The sequence below is a fragment of the Phalacrocorax aristotelis genome, chromosome 2, assembly GCF_949628215.1.
Source record: "Phalacrocorax aristotelis chromosome 2, bGulAri2.1, whole genome shotgun sequence".
Taxonomy (NCBI): Eukaryota; Metazoa; Chordata; class Aves; order Suliformes; family Phalacrocoracidae; genus Phalacrocorax; species Phalacrocorax aristotelis.
The window spans coordinates 83,073,248-83,096,912 of NC_134277.1; the positions used below are offsets into that span (position 1 = coordinate 83,073,248).

General features: G+C 38.3%; 1 protein-coding gene across 4 annotated transcripts in view; it reads left to right on the forward strand.

Annotated features, from left to right (window-relative positions):
* Positions 1-23,665, forward strand: part of CDH12 (cadherin 12) — a 588,619-nt gene that overhangs the window by 545,975 nt on the left and 18,979 nt on the right. For all 4 annotated transcript variants that reach the window (XM_075084230.1, XM_075084229.1, XM_075084228.1 and 1 more), the window contains 2 exons: positions 3,343-3,596; positions 22,271-22,407. In XM_075084230.1, coding sequence (XP_074940331.1) covers positions 3,343-3,596; positions 22,271-22,407 — 391 coding nt within the window. The remainder of the gene's footprint in view (positions 1-3,342; positions 3,597-22,270; positions 22,408-23,665) is intronic.

The following is a 23,665-nucleotide window of genomic DNA, read 5'->3' on the forward strand; positions in this document are numbered from 1 at the left end:
TACAGTCTCATCCCAAAATATGGCTTTTCCATCATTGTAGGTGTGGATCATAAAAGCCCATATCACAAAAAGTACTGTTGTATCTCTTATGTGTGGATAAAAAGGAGAAATTTCTGGACTGTCTCATCCTGCCTCTTTGTGAAGTTGAGTAAATTGGCAGGATAGTTTGTTTCCCACCCTTGCCATGTTTCTCTTCAGAATTCATTACATCTTTCAGCCCATTTTTTTTTCTTTCAGTTCTGTACACTCTCTCTCCAATTTAGACACAGATACATCTGTATAGTAGCATTTCTTAACTTCTACCTTGAATATGGGATACAGTAATATTTCAAAATATATTTACTACTACCACAGAGCTGTTTATGTGCTTTCCTAGTCATACTGAATAACTCCATTCATGGTACTTCCAGAGATGCAAGATAAAGTGATTTGTCAGTGTCTGTTATTTGATTTTGGGATTTGTGGAATGTCTTTGCTGCACACAGCTGTGTATATGCTGATAGTGCTTTACTATGCAACTATATAGAGCAGCTTGTAACCACAACATAAGAAAAGGCAGATAAGAACTGGTAGGGCAGCCAAATACATTTATTTTGTCCCTGGTACTTAGATTGTCAATTAAAACTACTCCTCTAATTATTGAAAAGTTCACATTTCATAAGACATTGCATTAATATTAACAACAATGTTGTTTACTGTGGAAAAACTTGTGAATTTTGTAAATTAAAAGCCTTATTCCAACTTAACTTTCTGAATATAATTGTTTTTACAGAAGGAATAAATATTTCTTTTGTTCTTTTAAAAAAAACCCACACCTCTATGAAGTCTTTCTATTAAAATCTGTTTAATTGAAAGAGGTTTCAATAATCTGACAGTTTTTTTCTGTAAGATTCAAATATTCTGCTATGTTTGTACCCTTACCAGCATTCTGGATTTTAAATAAAAACTGAGCACTGTTAGACATTTATTATGTAACAGAAAAATATGTTTTTAGATTTAAAAAATGCAACTAAAATACTATGTGTACCACTCAGTTCCTTCACAGATTTTAGTGGTATCTACTAAAAAAAGGAATACAAAGAAATGTTATTTTAACATCTTTAAAACTAAACATCCCAAAAGTGTTGCCTGAGAGCTAGGCAGACATTCAGTTTTTCTGTTTTCAGGCAGACTCTGGGCATATCAGTCAAATTGTTTAAAATCTTATTTCTTTCCATCCACCCCCAAGCAAGGACTCTGTTCCCCTTGCATCATGAAAGTTGTGATGGGGCACTGGCCACGCACTGTGCTCTCGTACTGCTGCCTTGAAGAGTAATTCAGTGAAAGGCAGCATGCAAGGACTGCATGGATTAGGCTCTTTCCATTAGCACATCTATCTGCAAATATACTCATGCATCACAGGAGCCAGTCTGAAGAGTTGTAATGTAATTTTGGTGGTATGAAAGACACATACAAGGTGTCAGTTAGAATTACTCCTTAATTGGGTGCTTAGATTACTTGCTTTCTCTGTCTTAATCATTTATCTCTCTCTTAACCCCTCATACTTAGACTTTTTCCACTCCAGACTGGTTTGTTAGACTCCAGGTTTTCTTCCCTTAAGATATATCTTTGAAACCATGTTAACAATTTATATAATCAGCTGGAGAAGATTTTGTGGAAGATTCTTTTTGGTTGGTTGGGGGCGGATTTTTCTGGCAATGCATAACAGTGGACATGAGTGGTATGAAAACTGAAAAGACAGTGTGACAATAAATTTGATAATGAAGCAGCAGGTCCATTTGTGGTGAAGGCAACATCTTAGGTTTCCACAACTAGGGCACAAGATCTTCCACACCTAATTTTGTCTGTCTCTTCCTAGCCTTAGTTTCTTCTTCTTTCTGTCAGTCCAGTCATGAAGGTGCGACTCATACTGGCTTTTACCGGGAATTTTGTCTGTAGGGAGATGGTTGCATGTGGTAGTGGATTGGTTAGTAGTACTTGCCTTTCAAGCCTGATTATTTATATGGTATATATACTTGGATGGCTAATTTGAAATCCCCAGATCAGAAAAGACTGACCATCTGGTCTATTAAAACTATAAAGTCTTTCACAAGGATTTAAAATCATTACGCTAGCTGTTCAGCTAATGTAAGTCAAGGTAACTCGATTGATTTTAATGGAGCTACTTCAATTTACACCAGCCAGTCATCTGGCCAATTATGTCCTGTTGTGATAAGGACAGAAAATGGCAGAATTTAAATCTATCCTAGCTGTGACAAATAGCTGGAAGCACTGCGGTAATGATGGCTGGAGAAAAAAAAAAAATCACAGACATTGAAATATGCTTGCTCATGTATTTGTGATCCTGCTCTCTTTTCCAGACAGTATCCTTTCCCGTTAGAAAATTTCCAACAACTATAGGCACAAACCACTAGATGCCAGTGTAATCCAGACATCAGGAAAAGGCTTTGTCAGTAACATTAAAAAAATGAGAGTGAATACAGCTCAACCCTTTAACTGAAAAGAAAGAATCTGTTCCTTTTCAACTAAATAAGACTGCATTAGGGTTTTGAGGTAATTTCTCTTCTAAAACCAAAGACACTAAATTGATAGAAACCTACACCAAAACAATCTGATTGCAGGATGCATTTCCATCAAAAACCCAGGTAGGTACACAAAAGCTGCTATGCTGCCTTCAGGGCCTTGTGGATTACATCTAGGATCATAAGGCAGAGTCAAAGTCTGCATTTTCCAATGACATACTGGTTGAATATATGGCATGGTTAGCAGTTCACTGCCAAGATAGTCATTTTACAGGAAAAACTTGGTTCAGATCGAGTTTGAATTCGCATTCCAAGCCATACCTGGAATTCGGTTAGACCCATTGGTATATACCAAAGTTTTCATTTAGGCTCATTTCCATCATTGCCATAGTACTCTGAAAGCTTTCCCAGCTAAAAGAAACGGAAATCTTCTGTTTAAGGAACAAGATCAGCTAAAGACAGCTGATTGCCTGTGCATGGCAGTTGTGAATGCAAATCTCTGGCTAACCTGCACACAGCTCATTTGCAAGCAGGAATCTCACTCATTTTGCTTCAGACATCTACAGTGTAACTGTTTACATCCACGACACTCATCCTGATTTTTTTTGATGTGGAGAAACAGTCGTTTCCTGGGTCATCTGGCCCATTTCAGAAACCACCTTAGCATGAGATGAACAGCAAAACAAGATCAGATGGTTAGCTCAGGAGCTGAAGTTTACACTGAAGGCATCTTAAGTTATCTCAGATTAATCCTACCGAGTGATTTGGCATTTTTTAATTTTTAGTCAAATCTGATGTTTTGCTTTTGTTCTTTCTTCAGCCATTAGACTTTGAAACAAAAAAGGCATACACCTTTAAAGTCGAGGCCTCCAATCTCCATCTAGACCATCGATTTCACTCAGTGGGTCCATTCAAAGATACTGCCACTGTGAAGATAAACGTGTTGGACATGGATGAACCTCCAGTTTTCAGCAAGCCTGTGTACACAATGGAGGTTTATGAGGATACACCTGTGGGGACCATTATAGGTGCAGTGACAGCACAAGACCTCGATGCTGGCAGCAGCTCAGTTAGGTAAGAAAGCTTTTCCTCCTTCAGTAACTCTCAGACAACCCAAAGTGCTGCTGACAGTCAGTCTTTGTGGTAAAAATCTTAGTAAGAAGATGTAAAATAGTCTGTCACTGTAACAGATAACTGCTGCTTTGAAAAAAATGTTGGAAAGAGATGCTAGTTTGGGTGGGTTATCTGGAAAAATACATTAAGTGCTGACAGGTTCTTATCATACCGATCATATAAGTTACCATGCACTGACGTGACTTCAGAGATGGTGTGCTCAGACTGAGGAAGTAAAAACATTGTTTCACCTGGTGTCTGGGGTTTCCACAAAAGCTACTCTGAAGTACCGTAGTGAAAAAGGAGGCTGTACATGCTATATCTGTGTGATACCACAACTGGTGACAGTGAGCACCACCCCTTTCTCAAGAACTTCTCACTCTCTGCATCTAGCAACGAACAAATGCTTTGTTACATAAATGCTACATCTCTCTTGGCTAAGGCTGTGGGGATGTGATTGCTGACCAACGTGGCTGTGTTCAGCAGACTTCAGCTGGTTTTGCCAGCAAAACCTCTCATTTACTGGTATAGCTTATTTTCCTGAAATAAAAGGGAGAGGGGAACTGTTATACAAGGGTAATATATTGATTTTGCTGATGTATTTCCAGGCACATTAAAAACTATAAAGTGTATCAGACTTATGTACCAGCAGGGAAGGTCCTGTGCAGGCCTGGTCTAAGGTGTAGGCAGCAGTCATTACACACACTTCCAGTACCAATTCATGCTGGACCTATCTGACTTAAGGAAATATTTTTATTTCCAGACTTCTATAAGAAATATTGCAGACATAATGGAAGTTATCAATCTTTAAATATTAATGTTTATCAAATGAGACTATGATGGAATAGGAGAAATGCCACTGCTGTCTACCAAATGCATACACATTCTTGCATATTTGACTACAAATTTAATTTGGGCTTTTTAATCTGTGTTTATTAACAATATGTATATTGACTCAGTACTTCTGTTCTCAAAATGCACAATAAACATGCTAGGTGATATGTTGTAATCCTATGCAAAAATTTGATATGAAACAGTGACAGTTTAGCTCCTGCTTTGCCAATTCACTGTTAATTAATTCTTAAAACTATTACTAATAATGTTTGTTTCACTACACTTTAAAAAATACATTCTTCAATCTTTTCTAATACAGAAATGATTCTGTTCATGAATCTGTAACATATTCCTTCCCTGACAAAGGATCAAAACCTTCACTACAAAGATTGAAGTGGGAACCTTTGTTCCTGGTGGTAGCCACGAAAATAGCCTCACAGAAGTCAATATTCTGTTGAAAACCATACTCTTTTGCAACCAGATAGGAAGCCTTTAATCATATTGTTGAGCAGTTTTTCATACGACAGCAGAATCATTTGAATGCATAACCACTCCTCAGTGAGAGTTTTTTATTTCACAAACCCTCCTAGGAGACTCAAGTGCTTTGATTACTGATCCTACATTTGCAACTACACAGGAAAAATCGTCTCACGATGGTTTCGCCATACATTGCGCTCACTGTAATATTGAATCCTAAGCCAATTCGAAGTGTCCATTTCTACCTTTTTTTAACCCTGAAATCATTATTTTGGTGCCCAAAAGCCCATCTACAGTTAAAAGATCAGGAATGTTATAAAATACCCTTGCATTTTGTCTCACTGTTCTACTTGCTGACCCCTTGCACTGAGAAACTACAGAAGCGCTCCCAGGGTCACTTTCTATGAACTGACTCAGCTGGTTCATGTCCAGGGAAAAACATAAACTATGTCCCAGTATTACTGACTTCTCAAGGGGACCCATTCCTACCCAGAAGTAAGCCACACATTGAATTTGGTGGACTTCAGAGGGAGATGCTTTGCTTTAAGAGGAGGGATGTGTTCCAGTAAGCCAGCTGACATGCAGAGAAGATTAAGCTGGAAACTTGTCCATGTAGGTCTCTCATGGCATTGTAAGATAACTTATTTCTATCAAGTTTCATGTTTCAGTCCTGAAATCTCTTCCTTCATTCTTATTTACTTGAGGATATATTTGATTCTGTGTTCAGCTTGACCTCCAGCTTTTTTAATTTAATGATAAATTCTTACTAATTTATTGGAGATCTGACCATGTTTTTATGCTCTGAAGAACCTACCTGTATCCAAATGCTGACTAGTCCAAGCGAAAAAGAAATTATATGCAAATTCTAGTTACTGGTGTATTAGTGTTCAATATTCCTTAAGTTTTATATATTCTAACTGAAAAAAAAAAAAAACCCACATGATCAGAAGTTAGAAAAGTTTGTGATGGTTACAAACTATCTGGGAGAAAAAAAGAAAAGCACCTGTGTTGTAGTGTATTACAATGTATGTAATTTGTAGATATGCAAATTATTTCAGTAAAGATCCTTGTACTTCTGGTACAAGAAATTTTAGGACTTCCTAAAAATCACGTTTATATGTGTTCATACAGCGTGAATGTTATAGACAGAGCTGCCTAAATAACAAGAAAGTGCAAATGGATGGCAAGACTGAGTTAGCTGCAATACTTTCTAGAATAGTGAGCTTTATCTAACAGTATGTGTGAAGTTCAACAACTTTGCACTGACACCTTTGAAGTCAGATTTCCTTAGAGATGACCTTCTGGCATAAAGCATGAAAGGACTTTTGCACCTGATGTGAACCCCAGATATGACTCCAATTACAATGAGTTTCATATTCCGTGCTACAACACTGCCCTTCAGATCTTCTCTGCTTGACTCAGGAGTTTTGCCTTATGAACCACAAGAACCACCCAAAGCAGGAAAGCTGTGGGGACTGTACGTTCTCCTGCTCAAGTCCAGAGTCACGAAACTGTGATATTAAAGAAAGAAAAAGGTCACGTGTACTAGTCACAGGTCAGTCTTGCCCTCAGTATCTTGGGGACAAGACTGTATTCCCTGCTTATGCTTCCAAAGAAAAAGCCTTATTTATTTTCTGAACTAGTTCTCAGTGGTCCAGAAACTTTCATGGATTGGTTCTGTTTTTGCAGTGCAATACTTTGCCATGTAAAGATCAAGAAAATACAACTAGTATGTTTCTTCCCGAATCCTTAAACACTTTATCTTAATGTACAAGCACAAACAAGATGAACTAAAGTTACATATTTAACAGGAAACTGCTTGACCTTCCAATCTCATAACTCTTCTGACTCTTTGTGTGTACACTTTCTGAATTTGCTTTTTCTTCAAAAAGAAAAATCCCATCCTGTGACATCAAAATGAATTTTATAGTTACACACATAAATAGAAAGACTAGGACATCTAGTTCCAGCACCTCAAGCCTCTTCATTTAATAACAGATTAAGGAGAGCTATTTCTCTGTGTACGGTATCATGCTGGAGGGGAACAAGATGTTTTGCCAGCTGGTTTTGCACAGATAAAAGATGGTGGGCCTCAGGAATTCTGGTTCATTTTTAGCTGCTCTGGTAAGTTTTGTACACTTCTTGCTATGTTACCTCCAGTCTGTTTCTGTCACAATTTCAGCTCCACTCCATCCCTTGTCTTTTACTAATGTCCCAGTCTCCTCAACCACTTTTAAGGCCTCCATTCCAAGTTCTAATTTATCCAAGCTAACCAATTCAAATCCCTGCATAAGTACCTCTCGGTTCCTGCTGCAGAACCCTTGCTATCATTTTCAGTCCTCCTACTAGCCCACTGTTCTCTTACATCTACTGTGCTCTGGCAGACTAATACCTTTCAGCAACAATGGAAATTATATGGGGCAACAAACTCCTACTTCCTCCTCCTCCTCTGTCTTATTCTCTGGCTCCTAGAAGACTTTGCCTTTATGGCCTCAGGCAATAACATCTTCCACTCCATCGCCCTCTTCCTGCAAGTTTCTCCCTACACAATTCCACGTACTTCTCTGCAGTTCTCCAGGTTTGAATGAGCTGGCTTCCTCCTCAGCAACTGGGTGGTTCTAAGGGACAGAACAGAAAGGTGTCTTCTCTTCAAACACAAGGCAGAAAAATCTTCCTTTCTGTGTATAAAGTGTCTTTCAAAAGAAACTGTTTTCTTGCAGCTTAATGAATACCTGCTCTTCAGCAGAGTCACAGCAACTGACTCTATCTCTCTGCTTTACTTTTATTGTGAAGCATGATGTGTATAATAAACTATTATGGTAATCCCCTTCATGGTAGTTTAAATTAATATATTTCATTTCACTTTGCAATGGATTACGTGCAGCAGATCATTACAAGTATATAGTTACGACAGCTCAGTTAAGTGACTCGGTTGTATTAGATACCTGCGTTCCAGTGATCAGCTTGGAGATGCTACAAGTTGCCACTACAAAAAAAAGTGCAGATTTATTTTAACCTTAATCTTAACCTTAACCTTAACCTTAATCTTAAATCTATAGACTTAAGGCTGAAAGATGGCACACCTTTATTTGGTGGGGAAGGTAAACATACTCTCACTCATTAATCCTCTGTGATGCTGCAGTGCGTTCACTAGGAACAGCCAAAGACTTGAGCTGAAAAGCCCTTCTTTGTCATTTTGGAGCACATGCAGACTGGCTTTTTGATCTATGTGGATTGTCACAGGATTGGCAGGGATATGGAGCAAAGGTGAGTACTTTCTGGCAGAAGTCAGAAAGCCTGCACTACAGGAAAGTTAGACCTTCCCAATTAAAAGATTACTAGTATTCATTTGGCATGCATAATTTTTTCCTAGATCAACTCCTGGAAGAACTTACAGCATAAAATATTTTTTCCTAAGTCCAGTAAGTCAAAAGCAACTGGAAACAATGTTTAAAACTGAGAGACAGCAGTAACTTCTATTTACAGTCAATAATTCATCAACTTACTGAAGTTTGTGAAAAACAGCAAGTGATCTTCAGTTGGCATATGCAATCATATTAACCTATAAAATGTCACTCAAGTTTAGAACAAAAAGTGTGTGTAGATCCAAGAAGTTTATGGACTGCTGCTTTCAGTGAATGACCTGTTTTTGAGGGAAGTGGATGCTGAAAATCAAGAAGAGTGCATTTAGCTCCAAGGCAGAAAAGAACAGCTTGGCAGGGAAAGCTTTTAAATTAATTGAGAATAGCTAAGAAGCCAGAGTGAGAGGAAAGGAACAATATGACCATAATAGTTCTGGTTTACTTCACAGCACTTATACCACCTGGTGATGTGATTTTACAAAGCTAGTTCTCATCCCAGAGGCACACACTGTAATTTTACTCTAGCTCGAATAATAGCCTTCCTGATTTTTGATCACGGGCTCTTATTTCAAATTTCTCCAGCAATGGATTTCTCAAACATTCTAGAAAGCAATTGTGAGATTAAAACAGAGGTTTTAATGGCTGTAGCCATATGACCTCAAGCTGTGAACCTCTCAGGGCTTGACACTAAGAGAATTATGAAGTGTTAGGACTTAAACCTTCATCTAAGGAAAACTATGTGCTACAAGAAAGCGTGTTAGTTGGTTATTCTGCACAGTGGTACACAAAGTCAAACCTGACACCATCTTCATAGTATGAAATTAAGCTTCCCAACATTTTTAATTAAAGGTCTTACATCCCCTTCCAGAACAATAATTATTTTAACGATCACAACCTAGTCAGATTCCAAGATCTTTCAATCGGAATTTCTCCTTTAGGTCAGTTTGTAAACATCAGCTTTAATTTCCTGTTCTAAAATGCTCAAGTTTATTATTATTATGTTTAAATAATTATTCCATACAGAGTTTCTTCTGCATTTGGTAACTTTTCTTTACTTGCAGGCTTGTTAATGAAGTTTAAACAACAGGGTTTTGAGAGTTATACACTTTTGGGGATCTATGTATTTGGAAGTTTCCATCACATCCTGACTGTAGATACAGATAGATCTCAGATACTTCTACTTTAACTGTGCCCAGTTATGGGCTCCTCAGTACAAAAGAGACATGGACATACTGGACAGAGTCCAGCATAGAGCCCTGAAGGTGGTGAAGGGAATGGAGTGTTTTTTCTATGAGGAGCGGCTGAGAAAGCTGGGACTGTTCAGCCTGGAGAAGGGAAGGTTCAGGGAGGGGCTTAACAATGCATATAAATACCTGAATGGAGGGCATGGAGGCTCTTTCCAGTGGTGCCTAGTGGTAGGACCAGAGGCAATGAGCACAAACTGAAATGCAGGAGGATCCCTCTGAATGTCAGGAAACACTTGGTTAACCATGAGGGTGACTGGGCCCTGGCACAGGTTGACCAGGGATGTGGTGGAGTCTCCCTCCGTAGAGATATTAAAAAAACGTGGACATGGTCCTGGACAACCGGCTCTAGGGGGCCCTGCTTGAGCTGAGGTTTTGAGCCAGACGACCCTCAAAGGTCCCATCCAACCTCAACCCTTCTTTGATTCTACAACACAGGCACAGGATCATCCAAGATGCTGGAGATGAAAAAGGAGTAAAGAAAATATAAAAACAATTATGAGGTTCAATATGTGCAAACACTAAAGAAAATAATTAAAAATACTGCTGTTAGCAGATTAATTTAGGCATTAAATATAAAAACAGTGTGGAGGAAACACAACACAGTAATTCCAGCTCAGGTAGGAGAAGAGAAGAACTAATTTTAGAGGCAAATGGTGGGACCTGACTAGGCTCAGGTCAAACCATCAGCATGCAGGGGGGAGCAAGGAGGTGCTTATCTAGCAATTTTTGCCTGGGGCCCTCATGAAATTTGTAAAACCTCTGAAAAGTTGACTCCATACTTATATTGATCTCTGCAGATTCTGGATTCCTTTTTACATGCAGAGGACTGGAAAGGAGCAATGAAAAAGGAAAATGCAGCAGCTTCTGCAGTGTCAGAGCTGTCCTGAATAATCTTTTACTTTATGAGCAGTTCACCAAACCAGCTTCAAAGCAACAATTCAGCCTCCAATTCCTGACTTCACTGAGTGTTTCCTCTTGCAGATCCAGCTGACGATCTAAGTGAGTCCCAGCTGAGGATCTAAGCAAGCGATAAATCCTCTACTGTGTACTGCAGTTTTCTCTAGAGTCAGCATGATTGCTGTTATACGTTTTTTCTTTGCTGTCTCAGCATCAGCATTTTACTTCAGCTTTTTTTCTGGGGAAAAATATGAGATTTGTTCTGATTTTACTATTCAAAAGATATAGAACAGAGCTAATATTTACATGATGCAAAAGCAAAGCAATCAAAGATTATTCCTGTTGAATTTATGCCACTAGGCCTGCTCTCCTTTATAGCAGCTATGGTACTTATTACCTTAGCACTTTATCAGAGAACAAAGCATTTCAGGCCAGGCATGAGAACAAAGGCGCAGGAAGCATCTCTGTCTTATCCCGTGGTGTTTAGATCACATGTGCCCAAGCACAAAATAAAGTTTTTACTTCTACTAAATATCTGACAGGGTCATCACATCCGTTTTCCCCTTCTTGACTCTCTTAAGGGTTGGGAGGGGGGATCTACTCAGACTCATTTGCTCCCTGTCTTTCTATACTTACTCTGCCCGTTGGTAGACACACTGATACACATCCAGACACCCATCCAAGCGTGCCCTTTCCCCACCTAAAGCCAGAAAAGCAGGAGCTCTGCTCTGCTCTTCACCAAATATGAGATGCACCCTCCAGTGCCTGGGTGCCTCAGTGAAAGCAGGTGCAGGTCCTTCATGCTCTGGACAGGATGAAGGTGCAAAGCCAGCAAGGCAAATGTACACCTTTCAAAATCAAGGTGAAATGGTGTTCAGGGCCTATATTTTGTGGTGTTGCTACAGAAAGTGCTTGCTCTACTGCTTTCCCACCATAGCAATATTGATTGGCAAAGCCTGGAGTGAGGGTGTTAAGTCCAACATGCCTTCTACTGCTACTCACAGTCCAAACAACTGAGGCTTAATTAAGCTACAAGACAAAGCTTTCCCTCTGCCTGGCTGTCTTGCAGTTCTGCCTACTCAATGAGGCCAGAAAAATTATGTTAAAACTGAATAAAACCAATGCATTTTTGGGGTTTTTTGGTTTGTTTGTTTGTCATGATTATTGTGTAACTGCAAGGGTAGGGCTCTTCTGGGATCCAGCCGGTATTCATGGGATTACTCAAAGGACACGATCTGACAGCAAACCAATCAAGGTTTCTTTTGGTTTGACCTCTGCAGCGTTCTGAAGATACTCAGTAAAGGTACAGAAAGTTTCTGCTCCCATTAAGGGAGATAGCTTAATAAATTATTTAAACATATAAACAAAAAAAAAGGCAACCTAGCAGAGCAGCATCTGCCACTTCAGAACATTACTACATCCTTTACATTTTTTGGTTAATGGCAGGAAAATTTTAGAGAAAAATTTCAAATGTTATTTTGCTGCTATTAGCATTAGTTTTTTCTTATAACTCTTACTATGAATACAGCAGATTATGTTTTTATGTGACAGTAGATAAATTTGATTGGATTTACTTGCTCTAAGTAGAATGTCACAGTATTAAAACCAGGGTATTAAAACCAGGATTTCTGTACAAGTGAGATCCCATTTCTTTTCATTATATTAAGAAATTTATTTTTTATATTAACAGAGTTTTATTCAATAAAATGTATCTTTATTTTATTACAGATATCTAACATTTTATATACCTAATACTTTGTACGCATACAACACAACAGTTGCTGGATTGTACAGCGTAAAGGGCCTTAAAGAAATATGAGAAGGTTGTATTACCACAGGACAACATGAATGATATTCAAAGACTATTGTCAGCTACTGTTAGGCAAGTAGTGCATTACACCTTATTTTATATTACTGTGCTGCACAGAAGAGAAAAAAGGATATTTAGCATTGCTGCTCCTGTAAAACCTTGCGAGACAGCATTTTTAATAGGAAACCACAAGACTTAGAATCAAGGGTAATCTTTAAATCAAAGGTATGAAAAAGAAACTAAAGTAACTTATTACTGACTCAAGTGCTGTAGGCCCAAGGAAGAATTTGGAAATCTCACTATCCTATTTAGCCCTAAAAGCAGATAACTCAGATGATTGTATCATTTAGCAGAGGAAAAATAAAATGTTATGATACATCTAATTATACTTGTTTGAACTTCATGGCGTCTCTAAGCATGCACAGTCTACAGAGGATTTGCTTTAAAAATTCTTGATTGCATCTTTAGCCAAGTCATGGCAAACACTCCTCAGTCTTAACTGGAATGGAAGATACTCCCAGTAATTAGCAGAAAAGTCCAGCACTTATTTGAGATGAACAATAAAGAAATTACTTAGTGTTTCAAATATGTATGTTATGTTTGCACATAGAGTGATAGGATTTTTTTTGAGTTTTACACAACAACTCAGTGAATTGATCATCTTAGGAACTGCAGGAAGGAAATTTCAGTGGCAAGATGGGATTTTGGAGGACACAAAGTGGCTTGCATGTGTCAACAGATTTCATTCTCTAACATTTTAATCTCTTTCAGGCTTACGTGAAGTCTGAATTTCATGTTTCTTGTAGTAGTAATTTTTCTGTTTCTCTATCTTAATGTTAAATAAACTTTTATGGTTATATTTTAAAACATTTGGAACACCACCTTAAAACAGATTTGTAACAGAGTATGATTAACTTGAAGATACTATTTCCTGTTATGTGTAAGAGTTTAGCATTACTGGGACTAATAGGATTGTTCTGTCCACCTTCCTAGAAATTTCCCTTACTGCACAGTCTCCATTACTTTACCCAGCTTAGCTTTGTGGTACCAAGTGACAGAACTGGTATCAGTCCTCTTGTGTGCAGCATAACATACATCACTGCCAGAAAGGTTTTGCTGCATTATATAAATTTTCCCTTTCTTAATTTTGCCCATGTTTCTCTGTGCTAAACAAAATAATACCTTTACTTTCTCAGTGTGTAAGCCCTTCAGCCATCAGTAGACCATTAACATGCCTCCCTTTTGTCATCTCTTATCTAAGCTAAACATATTTTAGTTGTTTTAATCTTACCTTAGAATTCATGACACCTAGACTCAAGACAATTTTCCTTGCTTTTCTGTAAACTCTCTTGAATTTGTGGATATCTATCTAGTGACGTGATGCCCAGGACAAAACTCTATGGTAGAGGTGTCATTTTCTCAATGCCTGGTTATATGCAGTAATCTATTTATTTCCAGCCATGGCACATCATTATTCTACATATAAAAATTCCTTTGGACTTTCAAGTAGCCAAATCACACCTAAAATCTCATTTGTATTCTTTTAGTCCTTCACACTTTTCACCGCTCCTGCTTTACATGTTTCTTTCATCTATTTAATTGTATATGTATTGGAGTTACAAAAAATCCTGACAGATCACAGTTCCCAAATATCATGGTTTTAGCTGGGACAGAGTTAATTTTTCTTCACTGCAGCTGGCACAGTGCTGTGCTTTGGACTTAGTAAGAAAATAATATTGACAACCCAGTGATGTTTTAGTTGTTGCTGGGCAGTGCTTGTACTAGTCAAGGACTTTTCCAGCTTCCCACGCTCTGCTGGGTGCACCAGAAGCCGGGAGGGGAGGGAGCACAGCTAAGAGAGCTGATCCAAACTGGCAAAAGGGGTATTCCATATCATATAACGTCATGCCCAGTATATTAACTATGGGGGGTTAGCCCGGCGAAGCAGTGATAGCGGCTTGGGGACCAGTTACATCACTTGTCGTTCTTTGGTTTTTTCCTTTTTTTTTTTTTTTCTGGGTTTCATTTCTCTCTCTTGTTATTTTCGTTTTTAGTATATTATCATTATTATTATCATAATCATTATTTCTATCACTATTTTAATTATTAAACTGTTCTTATCTGAACCCACAAGTTTTCTTGGTTTTGCTCTTCTGATTCTCTCCCCCGTGCCACAGGGATAGTGCTTAGTTGCTGACTGGGGCTAAACCACGACACCAAATGAATCTTATTGTCTTTCATTTATGTTTCTAAATTTTTTAGGTTCCCATCTATTATTTGTGATATATGGATGGCATTTAAATGCCCCAAGTTGGTATAAACTCTGAATTTCATTTAGCTGCAGTTCAATATTTAAGGAAAACTTAGTGTGAATGCAGTTTAAACAATTTAAGGTTGCATACACAAATAATGATCTATTCCATTACAGCAAATTGTTATTTCATCCCTCCCCTTAATATGTAACATTTTTCTCCCAAAAATCAGTGTTCTACCTCACTAGGTATCAGAGTAAGGAATGTGCTTTGCGTGAGTTGAGACAACTTGGCAAATTTTTATAAAGCACCTCTATCAAACAGGTTATTTGTCCTTCTCAAACTAAATAAATCAACAGGAGTTTTTAAGGAAATGTCTATTCTGCACAAAGGCACAACGATCAGAAACCACTAACCTTCAAATGCTTAATTTCCGGTTGTGCTGGGCTCATGTTGCCCCTGCCTTTTTTAACTGGAGGATACTACTTGCAATGAGGCACCAAGCAATTTAAAAAGAAAAAGAGGAATCACTTAAGTCCATATCTTTTGAAGTCAGTCACTTAGCTATCTCTGAGGATCTTGGCCTACAGATCTGGTATTTTACATGATAGAAAATGTAGCCTTCAGTTACAGGAGAGAAATTACTAGGACAGTTATCTTTTCCCCCTTTGAAGATCAGTGTTAACTTTGTGTTATTGTTGTTACTTTTCCCATTTATTCCCATGATCTTTCTCTCTCAAAGCACAAAAAGTCTGTGTTTCTGTAAATTCTTTCATTCTCTTAATCATTTACAATTCATAGTCCAGAGTAGCTAATTTACATATATTAACATTTCATAAGTATTGCTCATTTGCTTCTTATCGACAGAACTACTTTCAGTAGCAGTTCTCTCAAAGCTGTCAAACTGAAACGTCTCAAGTGGATAATACTAAAGAAACCAGTTTTAAGCAGTGAAATACACCAATAATTCATCCTAGACTGAGAAAGTCGGCTTTACCTTAGTTGACGGAGTTGCCTAAATTGAGACCTACATCACAAGCAGCTCCTCAGGTGTCTGCAGGCTGACACAAGCACTCTCAGAGCTGCCTCAGCCCATCTGAGAGCGGCAGGCACCTTCTCCTTTCACCCCTGACCAGCCATAGGGCCTTTCCAGAGTGGCTGGGCAAGGATGCAGTGCTTGGGTAAGATCAGAAGGTGCTGGTGACCCGACAGAAGAGCACCTTCAGTGAAATTTAACTTAAAAAGAGCCCAGACAGTCAAGAAACTACAGAAAGTGAAAAGAAGGATCTTTCCTCTTTCCAATATGGTTCGGTTACAGGGAAACGCATTAAGTACGTACTTGAGGTTGGAAAAAAGTGTGGGTAGGAAAAGCATAGTTGAAAGCATAGTTTCTTTTAGAAATTATATTTCTTTTTATCCCATCATGTCAGGAATTTTCTTACATCTAAAATGCTTCATTCCAGTGCTTGCGTTTGAGAAGCTGTAGTTGGAGTAATAAGATGCTTTCTAAGATGGGGTTGGCAGCCAAATTATTCAGAGTGTACGCAGAAAATTTGTGGTTTGGGTTTTCTTAGATTAACCATCTGGGTCTGCTTAAGGAACAATTTCACAATATAAATTGAAATACTAACAAGAATATGCTGATGAGTGGCACAGATAATGGACAACTCTGTATCAAATATAAAAAAGGAATGTCCCCCCTTACCTTTTTTTTATTTTATTTTTTTTCTTCTTTTAGAAGGCTGGTTGCAATTACCGTACCTTATTGGTGGAACAGTAATATAAAAGGAAAGACAGTAATTGAATGTTAAATGTGTTACTGCTTACTGTACTAGATTACTCCTTTCCATTTTTATGCCAATTCCAATTGAATAATGAACTTTACTCCTACAGATTATTTTCTATATGCATGCTGTTGTAGCAGGAGCAAGTTTGGTCTGAATGCCTTCAGCTTAACAGCATCTCTAGGGCCATGATCCATACTTCCCTTCCCTGCTTCTGATGCAAACAATGAAAAAGGGTGTAGACACTGTTCCTCTCAGAAACTTGGGCAGGTCAGAGCTCTTCTCCTCATGTTCACTGTCACTGCACCTCTGCTCCTTTAATTAGTCTCTGAGACCTTCCAGTCTAAAATAATGTCACAGCAGCTTGTCTGAGACCTGAACACTGCTTTTCAGAATGGATGGATGTAGCCGTCAGCTACATGTGAGCACAAGCAAGGATAAATACACCAGGGTGCCTCTGGGCTAGGAATGCAAGGGAGAGCACCTAGACCTTGATATGACCCAGCTTTCACGGTGTCAACATTGTGCACCTGGTAAATTTTTCTGGTACCTCTTCAGTCTCTGCTACTTTTACTTTCTCTATATTTATGACATCCTCTTCAAAAGAAGACCTGAGACTGCTTCTGTCATTAGAACAATCCCAGTGACCACAACTACCTCATAAGAAGGTGTCCCTATGTTCTTGAAAAGCATATAACAAAATACTTAGGCTAATACTTTGTGACTGTCCTTCTTTGGAGGCAATAAAACTCTGTCAAAAGGGAGCTGAGAAGAGAAAATGATACTGAGCACCAATGGTGGCTGTAACGTTTTTTAGCTGCTGGAAATATCAACAGAAAATTTTGTATGTATGTGTGTGTATATGGAATGCAAGGGAGATTTGAGTATGAAACTGTAACAGTACAGGTTTTTCATTATCAAGGTAATACTAGTAAGACTAGAATACTCAGCTGAATTTTGGAAAACAGAAAAAAAATGGCCTTAGCTTGTAAAGGACCTTGTAACTTTCTCCTAAGCTACCCTTTTTGAGCTTAGTCAAAGCTGCAATATGCTTTCCTCTGAAAATTTGGGAACAGCTGGTGAAATGCCCCTAAGCGCCAATTCATGGGCACAAAAATACATACTCTGTATTGTGTTTAAACATAGACTAAAAAACAATAAATAAAAGTAAAAAGATGGTAATACATTGCAAGTTTTTGCATGCTGTAGCTTGTTATGGGATTCCTCTGTTGCATTGTGTCACCACTGCTCTCACTATCAAGGTAGAACAACAAAAATAGACTTTGGCAAGGTTTACAAACTTCTGGTGAGGATGGACCCCACTGTTCTCAAGGTGAGCCCTGCTAGGCAGGGGAATTCATCCCCTTTACATTTTTAAGACCAAAAAACAATTCAAGTCCTGAGTTCCACAGCCTCCTTAGCCCCCTGCTACCTCCCACCCCTCCTGAACATATTGTCATGCACATTTCTATAGCAGCAGCAGGACAGCTGTCCAGTTCTTTCATTCATGGTGTAACAGTCTGAAGCAGTTGTCTCCTCAACAGCTCAGAGTTCCTGTTATCATCACAAGGGTGTCTGCTGTCACTCATGTATTCAACAGCACTCCATCAAGCATTCTGCTATCATGTGTGCTGCAGCTAGAGTCGACACAGTCTTCCCCATTGTCCACTCCTCAGAAGGTGGTGAGACCTCTTTCAGCAGAGTGCTCTGTGAGATCACATGAGCTACATACAGACTCACCGTTTAGCCAAGATGAATGTAAATTATTCGTGGCGGTCCTAAGAGAGCCATGCGTGTCTTTGTGAACACTCTGGATATAAGTCCTTCAGACTTGACTCATCATTTTACAAATAAATTATTTCCATTCTGTCTCTTCTACCTGTTGTGGTTTAACCTGGCATCCAGTTAAACATCATACTAGTGTTTGCTCACCCCTCCACCCCAGTGGGTTGGGGGAAAGAAAGGGGAAAAAAAGAGTAAAATTAATTGGTTGAGATAAAGACAGTTTAAGAGGACAGAAAAGGAAGGGATAATAATAATAATAATAATAATAATAATAATAATAATAATAATAATAATAAAAGAATATATGAAATAAGAGATCCACAGTGCACTTGCTCATCACTCACTGACCAATGGCCAGCCTGTTCCCAAGCAACAGTGTCCCCCACCCACCAACTCCCACCAGCTTATACACTGAGCATGATGTCCTATGGTATGGAATATCCCTTTGACAGTTTGGGTCAGCTGTCTTGGCTGTGTCCCCTCCCAGCTTCTTTGTGCACCTGGCAGAGCCTGGGAAACTGAAAAGTCCTTGACTTAGTGTAAACACTACTTAGCAACAACTAAAACATCAGTGTGTTGTCAACATTATTCTCATACTAAATCCAAAATGCAACACTATACCAGCTATTAGGAAGAAAATGAAATCTATCCAGCCAAAATTAGGACATTTGTACTTGATGTACAAATACAGCTATTCTTGGGAAAACCCAAACAATGTTAGCAAAGGCATATCCTTCTACACCTATCTTCCCCCCCACTTCAGTAATATAATCTAGAATACAGTCCTCTGCTGGGAAGTATATTCAGGGAGACATATAGTTTAAAGTTTCTTCCCCGTCAATGAATATGAACGATTTATCAATGTCCTGGTACTCAAGGCTGCCAGCCTGGCCTGGTCAGGTGCTTCTGAAAAATAATACTGCTGTGTCCTATGTCAACAAGTAAGGCTGTGCCAGTTCTCCCTAACTTTTCAAGGAGACAGCTGCCTCTTGGGATTAGTGCAGTTGTCCATGATCTGTCTTGCAGGGACTCTGAGCAGTCAAACAAAACATCTTCAGTTTCTTCAAACTGCTAGACCATGACAAGAAGATCTAGACAGCTGTCACAATAGCAGTATTTCAAGTGTTCCTCTTTGTGTCACAATCTAACAACAAATGTCAGGCTTTATGTCCCAGATACTTGGGTTTATCTCTGGAAACTTATTGATTTTTCTGGTTTGAGACCCTTTTCCCATTTCTTCCCTTCTTGAAAGCATTTTTTCCAAGAAAAAGACTTAGCTCAGACAATACCGTTGGCCTTAGAAAGAGAGTAACTCTTGCTCTGCTGCTTACAAAGAATCTCACATTGAGTGTCAGACTGTATGAAGGAGTGTTTTTGGGCTGTAAAAGCAACATACATTTCTTTTAGAGCCTTCTCCAAAACTGGCCTCCCTTTGGGGTGTTCCAAAAATTCCCATTTGAAACGCAGACAGATGGGGTCCCATTCATTCTTTTACTAAGCCTTACAGACTTATGGAAGTATCTGGGAGCATTACTAAGTCCAGAAGAGCTGTCTGTAAAAGGATCTTCTGCCAGATACATTTTTATGGGTGCTGCACATGAAAAACCCATGAAAGGAGGAAGGATGGCTGCTTGTTATCAGTTTTTCCTGTAAATATGTATATTTTAGGCAATACATCTCTAATATTTCCTCCTAGTCCTCTTCCCTCTGTAGTCTAATTTAATATAGACTGTAGAATAAAGAAGCTTCTTAGGAAAAGAGGAGCTGAAATGACTGACTGTTCCACCCCTAATTTTACCATATGGCAGCACATGGGGAGAGAAGGAAGGGATGTCTTTAAAGATAGTGCCAAAGTAAAAAGAATTAAAAATAAAAAACAAACAAAACCTAATAATTCTAACAATGCTGGCATAATAGTTTCCACAGTGTTAATGCAGGCAGACAATGAATTTGGAAGAACTGTTAGAGTTCTCTTTTTATCAAACTGTTCAATTCCTAGAGATCCTCCATCCAATGACTCCAAGAGGAATCCTGCCATTAGTTTCAGCAGGAGTAGTGCTAATCTTGCAGTGCTTATTGTGGACTTTGATCCTGCTGATGCTTACATTTAGGAGTAGGCATACTGGGCTTGTGCATGAAGTTAATCACCTGCATGAATGCTTGTACATAGACTATCAGATTCCAATGCTACAAATATTCATGCTTGAACAGAACTTCAAACACAACCGTGTTCAGACTGAGGATGTTTTCTGTAGTTTCAAAGCCTCATGGTGAAGGAGGCTATCACCTACACCGTGCTTTGTATTAGGTCCCATACTTTCTTCGCTGTCTTGTACTGTGGTGTGTAGGGTACTTAGACAAAGATCATCTTCCTAAGAGTAAAGATAAGCAAAGTTACTTTCTCATGCTGTGGTCCTGTTAATTTGTGTGTGGATGCATATCTAATTTTGGAAGAAATTATAACTTATTAAACATGCAAAGCCAGAAAAAGTAATTTTACTCTTCCTGAAAGAGTATCTCAGTGTAATGATATTTCTAATACATGCCTTATATACTTTTCATAATTTTTATGTCAACCAAATTTTGACCGAGATTGAAATTACAAATGTGGGTAGACAATATTATCATATTCAAGCAAATGTGCCTGCTCAGCTGTGTAAAAGGATACATGCTGCCTTTAGCAAACAATTTCTGAGGCTTTTCAAATAAAGTGGTGAACTGGCAATGATGCCTGCCAATTGATGAAATAACTTATTTAATCTACAGATAGGATTTTCTTGTGATTTTGATTTTAAAAATGTCTCCAGAGAAGCATGGTACCTTATTTGTGAATTTTTACTATTCAAGTCTTTCTGAGCTATTAGCCTTCAAGTTCCAATGTGAGATATTTTCTTCAGGAATATGCCATATACCCCTTTCTACCATTGTTTCCTTCTACAGCAATAAACATACTGTTTACATTACATTCTCCATATATTCTTTCCATAAATCACACTAATCAGAGAAGGAAACACTAGCTTTTATTCTTATTCTCACTGGTTTACATGTAATGAGGCACCATAGGCATGGTTCACTGGCCTTTATGATCTTCTAAATGTACTTGTTGTTGAGTGCCATTTTGTTCTTATTGCCTACTGCTCACCAACGGCTTTCTCAATTTCATCCTGACTAGTTTTTGAGAAACATCATTAAGGTATGAAAAGACTAACAATGAAAAGGAAATTAGTAGCTGGCGGCACTGCATCAGAAAAAAATATTATTCTGTTATGTCTACAAACAGTAGCATCAGATGTGAAAATAGACTTTCAAATTAATTAACATTTAAGGGAAATGGGTTTGGAATAATTACTAGATTGCTTTTAAGCAGGAATGTTTACAAGCACATCTCTGCTTTCTATTAAGTCCTTGATAGGGAAAAATAACAAATAAATATACATTTTGAGTTTTGAATCTGTTCTGTGCTCATACTTTTTTACAAACAAAGGCTCGGGAGAATAAAAAAACTATAGTATTGCCTTGTTCCTCACAGCTCCAGTGAAAGTGAAAATTGCTTATTCTTCCCAAAGGGAAAGAGCTTTTATTGTTCCTACATACGTGGGAGAATAAGCACGCTCTTCTCCATCTCCCATACTGTGACTATTCCAACATCCCTTAAGTGACGGATCCCTTAGGTGAGTAGACTGTGCCCACAGCGTGTATATCTCCACTAGGACACATCTGTGAAAGCCCAGTGAGGCTGCTTCCAGCCCATTACACCTACAAATGGATGTAAAGGCATCAGGTCTGATCCACTCTTCATCACTATTCATACCTTAAGCACTATTTCACATATCTTTTAGCTTTTTTCCCCTCTAAGCCTACCTAGTGTTTTCCAAAGTGACTGATATAAGTGATTAGGGTCACAGAAGCTGTACATCAAATTCTTGGGAGCTCAGAGATTTCAAATAATCTGAACACCAAGAGTACTAAATCTTTTATTATATCCCATTTTCCCTTGAGCATTCCAACTGTGCAATAAATAAATAAATAAATAAAAAAAATCGTTCTTTATTGTCTTCTTCCTGCCAGGATGGTAATAGCTGGGAAGAGAAAAATAACAAAACTTGAGCTAATTAGACTGCTGTTACGGGAAATTAGTAATTTTTTGCACATTTGCATCCACTTTGTTTAATATTTTTCACATACAGATATTTCATCGATTGGAAGAATGATGTGGACAGCTACTTTACAATAGATGCCACTGAAGGAACCATTGCTACTAATGAATTACTGGACAGAGAAAGCACAGCACAGTACAATTTCTCTATAATTGCAAGTAAAGTTAGTAAGTATGACAAAAACTAAATTAATATGCTAATGTGGTATTTTTTTCAGAATGTAGTGCTCAGGCATAAATATGCTGTGAAGAGTGCATGTATTGCCAAGAGATTATTTAAGAAGACCCAATCAATATCATTTTGCCAGACTCACTGGGAGGCTGTGTGGTGTTCAAACAGGCCTGTATAGTGAGATTTTTCTAGTAGCCCTCATGTAGACACAGTTCCCTCAGAAACTGAAAAAAGTTTTGTCAGCATGAAGAGCATGAGGAGCTGTATGGAGACATTCCAATTCTTATTTCTGATTTTGTAATTCACTCCATATGAAATTAGCTTAGCCAAATAACAGGTCTGTCAATCTGCTTTTTGAAGGCAGAAAGATTTAACGACTACTTTGATTCTCAGAAAAAAAAGTACACTAAAAGTGAGTCAAGATTTAAGGCCCTAAATGAATCAATGTGTGCTGCATCTCTGCTCCTTTGTTTTCTCTCTGCCCAAGACTTTATGCCTAACCACTTGTTTTCTTTTCCTATACAAGTTGTGGTGGGTTTTTTTTCATTTCTTGTCTTTGTGTCTTCTCCTACATAGTTTTTTTTCTTTAATAAGAACTCCCTTCTGCCTTATTATGTATCTGCATCTTTCTTCATTGTCATCCTTTTGTGTAGCATTCCCGCTTCATGAGCTTGTCAAACTGAAACTCTCATCGGTGTGTACCACCCTTTGAATACCAGTCTTTTGGTCACTTAGTGGTTCTGTAAAGGCCACAGAAGTCTTTCTGTTGACATCAATAGGCTGTAGAAGAGGATCCCTGCTGTATTTCCTATTCATTCTGTACTGTTCATGTATCCAGAAATGCAAGTTTCTAAAGCAAAGGATGTGTTTTCCTCAATGTATTGCTTGGCACTGAGGCTTCAAAAAAAAATAGATGCTACTAAGAGGAAGCAGGAGATTTTGGAAGCAGAGAAGGTATACATTATTTAAAATAATAATAAAAAATTTTTAGTTGTATTTATTTCAGAAAGAACCATAGGCTCACTCCCTGGAGCCTGAAAATATAATGAGGACACCAGTCAAATGAAAACTTGGATTTTATCTGTAGCTTGGAAAAAGAATACACTAACAAAGGAAAGTAATCTATCACATCTGATTGAGTATATGGAGATAGATGTGCATGTGTATATCAACAGAGAGTCCAGCAGGACGGTAATTCATTTCCAGAGAAACTGAAAGGCGGGTAGATGCAGAGGGGATGTCTCAAATTGTCTA